The 7,988-nt window shown below is 53.9% G+C and overlaps 1 protein-coding gene across 1 annotated transcript in view; it reads right to left on the minus strand.

Moving 5' to 3' along the window:
* The window catches only part of hsd11b2 (hydroxysteroid (11-beta) dehydrogenase 2), a gene marked incomplete at both ends in the record, with an annotated part of 7,305 nt that extends 1,794 nt beyond the window's left edge, over positions 1 to 5,511 (minus strand). Inside the window, 3 exons of the mRNA XM_080539768.1 lie at positions 1,994 to 2,131; positions 4,818 to 5,003; positions 5,508 to 5,511. Coding sequence (XP_080395894.1) covers positions 1,994 to 2,131; positions 4,818 to 5,003; positions 5,508 to 5,511 — 328 coding nt within the window. The remainder of the gene's footprint in view (positions 1 to 1,993; positions 2,132 to 4,817; positions 5,004 to 5,507) is intronic.
* Positions 5,512 to 7,988: the final 2,477 nt, after the last annotated feature.

Raw genomic sequence — 7,988 nt, forward strand, 5'->3', positions numbered from 1 at the left:
CACACATTCACAACACAAACAACTATTCCCCTCGCCCACACATGCACTGACACGCACTCACGCACGCACGCACTCACACACACCCACACACACTCACAACACAACAAAAACAAGTCTTCCCCTCGCCCACACATGCACTCACACACTCATACACACACACTCACGCACTCATATACACGCACACACGCACTCACACACTCATATACACGCACACACGCACTCACGCACACACACACCGACACACACACGCCTCTCTTGTACCTTCGGCTGGCTGTCTTGTTGTTCTACGGTGCCATAGTGATGTTAGTATGATGGGTGGTGTATCATAGTGATGTTAGTATGATGGGTGGTGTATCCATAGAGATGTTAGTATGATGGGTGGTGTATCCATAGATATGTTAGTATGATGGGTGGTGTATCATAGTGATGTTAGTATGATGGGTGGTGTATCATAGTGATGTTAGTATGATGGGTGGTGTACCATAGAGATGTTAGTATGATGGGTGGTGTATCATAGAGATGTTAGTATGATGGGTGGTGTATCCATAGAGATGTTAGTATGATGGGTGGTGTATCCATAGTGATGTTAGTATGATGGGTGGTGTATCATAGTGATGTTAGTATGATGGGTGGTGTATCATAGTGATGTTAGTATGATGGGTGGTGTATCATAGTGATGTTAGTATGATGGGTGGTGTATCCATAGAGATGTTAGTATGATGGGTGGTGTATCATAGAGATGTTAGTATGATGGGTGGTGTATCATAGAGATGTTAGTATGATGGGTGGTGTATCATAGTGATGTTAGTATGATGGGTGGTGTATCATAGTGATGTTAGTATGATGGGTGGTGTATTAAAGTATTCAAGTACGCGAGGAGAACAAAGACTGCAGCGTGGATCTGACAGAGAGGCAGAGAGAGAGGGAGAGGGAGGGAGAGAGAGGGAGAGGGAGAGAGAGGTGAGAGGGAGAAAGAGAGAGGAAGGGAGAAAGAGGGAGAGAGAGAGAGGGAGAAAGAGAGAGAGGCAGAGAGGCAGGCAGGATGACAGACGGGGAGGGCAAACCGGAGACATGTAAACATCTCACTCTGGGCACACTTTATCCTGACACTAATCCCCCATGGAAGCGCTCCTCTTGGCCCTGGCCCTGACGCGGTAAATCAAGGTACGGAACAGAGAGATAATTACCCCGCCCCCCCGCCCCCGGAGAGGAGAGGAGTAGGGGGGGGGGGGGGGGGGATGAGAGATCTGTGATGTAAACACTGAGCAGATGTCCTCCCGGGTTCGTACCACCACTGAAGTCAGGCGGCGTCGGAATTAAAATGGGGGGTAATTCGATCCTGCGGTGGGTTTCGTTTCACATACTTTGTGGTCGTATTAGAGTGCGCTGTGTACTGTCTACTGTCTGTGTAAACCCTCTTTCTCTCTCTCCGACCGACCGACCGGTCTTAACGACTTAACCACTCGTAAAAAAAATAATAAAATAAATAAAACTCTGGGTGTAGAACAAATGGTTGTAGCCCAGAGTATCTATCTATCTTTTTTTTTTCCAGCCCTGACGATATATCAGTTCGCACTCACTCGCTCACTCTCAGTGAAAACAGAGAGCATGTCGCACACACAGTGTCTAAGTGTTTTTTTAAACTGTCTGTCCAAGTCTGCTCATGTTCACTTTCACACACTCCAGCAAAACCCATCGACCCGGTTGTGTCGGACTATTGGGACGAATCCCCCCCGCCCCCCCGCCAATCCATCCTCAGTGTGCGATCCTAAAACCCTTCCCCAATTCCCGTCCTATCTGTGTGACCCTAAAACCCTTACCCCAATTCCCGTAATTTCTGTGCAACCCTAAAAAACCTTCCCCAATTCCCATCCTATCTGTGTGACCCTAAAACCCTTCCCCCCATTCCCATCCTATCTGTGCGACCCTAAAACCGTTCCCCCCATTCCCGGCCACTGTGTGCGACCGTAAAACCCTTCCCCCAGACCCTCACCTGTCTTGTAGGAGGAGGGCAGGATGGTGGACACCTTCACCCCCCAGGGCTCCATCTCGTGGCGCAGGGTGTTCATGAACAGGTTGAGGGCCGCCTTGGAGGACCCGTACGCCGCCAGGCAGGGGAACGGCTGCTCTCCTGGACACACACACACACACACACGCACACACACACGCACACACACACACGCACACACACACACACACACACACACACACACACACACATACACACACACACACACACACAGAACACAGAACACTGTCAGTATATTTATTTGACCTTTGTGTAGGGTGCAAGGTCATTTCTTGAGAACAATTCCACTTTGACGACAATGTCCCGGTTCTACAGCTATTTATATATATTTATTTATATACAGTATATCATTTATATAAATATGTTTTAGGGCATTTCTGCTTTATTGGGATAGCGACAGTAGAGATTGACAGGAAGGATGGGTGAAAGAGAGGGGGATAGAGAGAGAGAGGAGCGATGATATGCAGGATATGTCGATGACCGGAATCGAACCAGGGACCTTGTGATGACACGGCATGCGCCTTAGTGTGCTAACCCCACTTACGCCCCTCCCTCCTCAGTATATTTATTCGACCTTTGTGTAGCGAGATCATTTATTGAGAACAATTCCACTTTGACGCTAATATCCCTACAGGTTCTACAGCGGGCGCTCAAGTGCTCAAGAGCGTGTCTGTGTGGAGGGCTGAAGGGGGTCAGTTAAGGAAACGACATCAGGAATCTGTCATCACCCACCCCGCTACTGTTTATACAGCTCGCTGTGGAGCTGCGTTTCGCTCAACGGCACAGCAACTATTTCCTCCATTCATATCGAGGTCGGCCATCTACACCATCATCAACATTGCGACAGCGGGGGCCGTCCGCATTTAGCTTTTTTCTCATGTCTGTTTATTTCCATATCAGCAAAAATCTGAAAAACATCAAACGGCGTTTGCCAGTAAAGGATAAAAATAACTCGGGGGGGTGGGGGGGGGGGCGGTCCTTCCGCGCCGGGCACGACGAGACAGGCGAGATCTGTATCTGCTTTCATCTCACGGCTCTCTGAAAAGAGCTCTCACAACAACGGAGATCGTCGGTTGAGAACACGATGTAGCAACACACGTTTTTGGCTCGGGAGACGACGGCGGCGGTGGCGGCGGCGGCGAAGAAAAACCTCACTCAGGAAACGCTGCGGGCCGTTCAGGAGACGAACACACAATGATACGGTTGACAGAGGAGGAGGCGGAGGAGGTGCCAAAAGAGGAGGTGCCCTCCTGGAAAGAATACAGGCCTTGTTAAAGGTGGAGGAGGAGGAGGAGGAGGAGGAGGTGGTGTCACTAAGTGTGGTAATAAATATAATAGTGGTAGGAGATGAGACCGGGTATCCCACGCCAAGTCAGACGTCTTTGATGGGGAAAAGGTGTGTGATTGGGATGGGGGGGGGGCGGAGTGGGGCAGGGCGGGGCGGGGAGGAGGGGGGGCCGGGCGGGCGGGCGGGGTAGGCAGAGGAGCCAGGTGGGGTGTGTGGGAGGGAGGGAGGGTAATTGCAGATCAAACTGTTTATAATTGTGTGGTTTTGCGCCGGGAGCCATGCGGAAAGAGAGGCTTTTGTGCTCCTCTGACTGAAGCTCTTTCTGACAGGATGGAGGTCAGAGGTGGAGGAGGAGGAGGGGGAGGAGGAGGGGGAGGAAGAGGGGGAGGAGGAGGGGGAGGGGGAGGAGGAGGAGGAGGGGGAGGAAGAGGAGGAGGAGGTGGAGGGGGAGGAGGAGGTGGAGGGGGAGGAGGAGGTGGAGGGGGAGGAGGAGGAGGAGGAGGGGGAGGAGGAGGGGGAGGAGGAGGAGGAGGAGGAGGGGGAGGAGGGGGGGGAGGAGGAGGAGGGGGAGGTGGAGGCGGAGGAGGAGGAGGAGGAGGAGGAGGAGGAGGAGGAGCTCCATCTGTAAGCCAACTGGGGCAAAGGTCTTCAAAGACACCGGGGGGGGTCCAACACCGGGGGGGTCCGTCCATCCATCCGGCCTCCTCCGCCAGAGCTATGATTAGCAGCTGTACTACGTCACGTCTCCGCATTAAGTACATGGTTACAACAACGCTCGCATACGTTTGGTTGTTGCGTTGTGAGTTGTTGCTACGCCTCCTCACTCGTTCTTGGCCTGACCTCAGAGAAGAAGCCGGTGAAAGCCTCTCTGTTGTCAGCAGCGCTGCAGAGGCGCCCACGCATCCCACCGTGACATTCCTGTTGTGTACGGGCAGCGCCGTGGAGGTAGCCGTCGGTTACTCCGAAAATAGATTTTTTTCTTGATTGCACGCATCGATTGGAACACACAGTACTAGGACTGTAGTTAGATGCCAAAACAGGTGACCTTCTCTGTGTGTGTGTGTGTGTGTGTGTGTGCGTGTGAGTGCGTGTGTGTGTGTGTACGGTGCCTAAACAGGTGACCTTCTGTGTGTGTGTGTGTGTGTGTGTGTGTGTGCGTGTGTGCGTGTGTGTGAGTGTGTGTGTGTGTGTGAGTGTGTGTGTGTGACGGGGCGCCTACACACCTGAGGGGCTGGAGATGGTGTGTGTGCGTGTGTGTGTGTGCGTGTGTGTGTGTGTGTGTGTGTGTGACGGGGCGCCCACACACACCTGAGGGGCTGGAGATGGTGACGATACGTCCCTGTGTGCGTGTGTGCGTGTGTGCGTGTGTGCGTGCGTGTGTGTGTGACAGGGCACCTACACACACCTGAGGGGCTGGAGATGGTGACGATGCGTCTGTGTGTGTGTGTGTGTGTGTGTGTGTGTGTGTGTGTGTGTGTGTGACGGGGCACCTACACACACCTGAGGGGCTGGAGATTGTGACGATGCGTCCCTTGTCCTGCCTCAGCAGGGGAAGGAAGGCCTTGGTGACGCTCAGTGTGCCGAAGAAGTTCACCTCCATACAGCCCCGGAAGTTGGACATGAGGGAGAGCTCTGCATCCCCGAAGTTAACACACACCCCCGCGTTGTTCACCAGACCCCAAAGACCTGGAGGGAGGGAGAGGGAGGGAGGGAGAGGGAGGGAGAGAGAGGGAGAGGGAGAGAGAGAGGGAGAGAGAGGGAGAGAGGGAGGGAGGGGGAGAGAGGGAGAGGGAGAGAGAGAGAGGGGGAGAGAGGGAGATGGAGAGAGGGAGAGAAAGGGGAGAGAGGGAGAGAGGGAGAGAGAGGGAGGGAGAGAGAGGGAGGGAGAGAGAGAGGGAGAGAGGGAGGGAGGGAGAGGGGGAGGGAGGGAGAGGGAGAGGGAGGGAGAGGGAGGAGGAGGGAGGGAGAGGGAGAGGGAGGGAGAGAGAGGGAGAGGGAGAGAGGGAGAGGGAGAGAGGGAGAGGGGGAGAGAGACGGGGAGAGAGAGGGGAGGGAGGGAGAGGGAGAGAGAGTAGTTTTTTTGGTAAACAACATTTCTTTACCCACAGCACCATCCTCTCCTCGTTAAGACAGCTCCACATCCAAACCAGATGCGGTTACTTTCCATCCCTCTCTCTCCCTGGTTCTGACCCATGGTCACCACCACCACCATCAACACCACCACCACCAACACCACCAGAACGTGCTAACCGGCCCAAAACACAAATATCTTGGTGCATTTTCAATACATGTTCCACTGAGTGGCAGACTTTCTCATGAGTCAGCAAGTACCAGAACCAGAACCAGAACCGGTCCAAAACCCCTCTGCGTCTGCTGACCCGCCGGCAAACAGCCTAAAGGCGTCACTTTTTTTGTATTATTCATTGAATATTTTCATTTTGCAAACACTTTTACCCAAAGAGACTTACGATTAGAGACTACAGGGACAGCCTCCCTGGAGTAACTTAGTGCTAAGTGCCCTACCTACTCAAGGAGGGCAACACTAGTGGTGGTGTTTTTCTCAGGAGGGATTTGAACTCATGACCTCCTGATCACCAGTCCAACTCACTAACCACTAGGCCTCCACTATCCCCTGCTGTGTTGTCTCCTTGTGAAAGTACGTGAAAACGACTCTCGTACTTTCACAAGGGGACACAGGTGATAGTGGAGGCATAGTGGATAGTGAGTTGGATTGGGGATCAGGAGGTCATGAGTCAGGTTAACGGTCCGGTTCCCTCAGGGCCCTGTACAGGGGAGAGGTGAACCAGGGTACGAACCGTCTCAGCTTCTGCCAGTGAGAGAGAGGCCCCCCCCCCCGCCACCATCTCCTGTTCAGAGCCCCCCCCACCCCCCCAACATCTCCTGTTGCACAACAGTGACTATTTTCAGGGGGAACAAGGGAGCCATGTATTTGGTCTCTCCCTCCCTCAGGTCTCTCTCTCCCTCCCTCTGGTCTCTCTCTCCCTCCCTCAGGTCTCTCCCTCCCTCCCTCTGGTCTCCCTCCCTCCCTCTGGTCTCTCCCTCCCTCCCTCTGGTCTCTCCCTCCCTCTGGTCTCTCCCTCCCTCAGGTCTCTCTCTCCCTCCCTCTGGTCTCTCCCTCCCTCCCTCTGGTCTCTCCCTCCCTCCCTCTGGTCTCCCTCCCTCCCTCTGTCTCTCCCTCCCTCAGGTCTCCCCCTCCCTCCCTTAGGTCTCTCTCTCCCTCCCTCTGGTCTCCCCCTCCCTCCCTCCCTCTGGTCTCCCTCCCTCCCTCTGGTCTCCCTCCCTCCCTCTGGTCCCTCCCTCCCTCTGGTCTCTCCCTCCCTCTGGTCTCTCCCTCCCTCCCTCTGGTCTCCCCCTCCCTCCCTCTGGTCCCTCCCTCCCTCTGGTCTCTCTCTCCCTCCCGCTGGTCTCTCCCTCCCTCTGGTCTCTCCCTCCCTCCCTCCTCGCTCTGATCCTCGAGGGTAATTTGTCCGGCATGTTTCTCCGAGACAGGGAGTTGTTTATGGAGCGTCAGACAGATATGCGCTGGTACGCTGGTAAAAAAAATCACTCAGCAAAGGGGTAAGGGGGGGGGGGTAGAGTGACAGTTGGAGGAGACAGAGAGGGAGAAAGTAATACAGAGAGAGAGAGAGAGAGGGAGGGAGGGAGCCGGAGGGAGCCCACCCATTGACGTTTAATTGCTGTATTTTATTAAAGAGGAGAGAGAGTAGTTTGTTTGGTAAACAACATTTCTTTACCCACACCACCATCCTCTACTCGTTAAGACAGCTCCACATCCAAACCAGATGCGGTTACTTTCCATCCCTCTCTCTCCCTGGTTCTGACCCATGGTCACCACCACCACCATCAACACCACCACCACCAACACCACCAGAACGTGCTAACCGGCCCAAAACACAAATATCTTGGTGCATTTTCAATACATGTTCCACTGAGTGGCAGCCTTTCTCATGAGTCAGCAAGTACCAGAACCAGAACCAGTACCGGTCCAAAACCCCTCTGCGTCTGCTGACCCGCCGGCAAACAGCCTAAAGGCGTCACTTTTTTGAATTATTCATTGCATTTTTTCATTTTGCAAACACTTTTACCCAAAGAGACTTACGATTAGAGACTACAGGGACAGCCTCCCTGGAGTAACTTAGTGCTAAGTGCCCTACCTACTCAAGGAGGGCAACACTAGTGGTGGTGTTTTTCCCAGGAGGGATTTGAACTCATGACCTCCTGATCACCAGTCCAACTCACTAACCACTAGGCCTCCACTATCCCCTGCTGTGTTGTCTCCTTGTGAAAGTACGTGAAAACGACTCTCGTACTTTCACAAGGGGACACAGGTGATAGTGGAGGCATAGTGGATAATGAGGTGGACTGGTGATGGGGTCATGAGTCAGGTTAACGGTCTGGTTCCCTCAGGGCTCTGTACTGGGGAGAGGTGAACCAGGGTACGAACCGTCTCAGCTTCTGCCAGTGAGAGAGAGGCCCCCCTCCCCGCCACCATCTCCTGTTCAGAGCACCCCCCCACCCCCCCCCAACATCTCCTGTTGCACAACGGTGACTATTTTCAGGGGGAACAAGGGAGCCATGTATTTGGTCTCTCCCTCCCTCCCTCTGGTCTCTCCCTCCCTCTGGTCTCCCCCTCCCTTCCTCTGGTCTCTC

Source organism: Nansenia antarctica, assembly GCF_963989245.1.
Source record: "Nansenia antarctica genome assembly, chromosome: 9".
Classification (NCBI taxonomy): Eukaryota; Metazoa; Chordata; class Actinopteri; order Argentiniformes; family Microstomatidae; genus Nansenia; species Nansenia antarctica.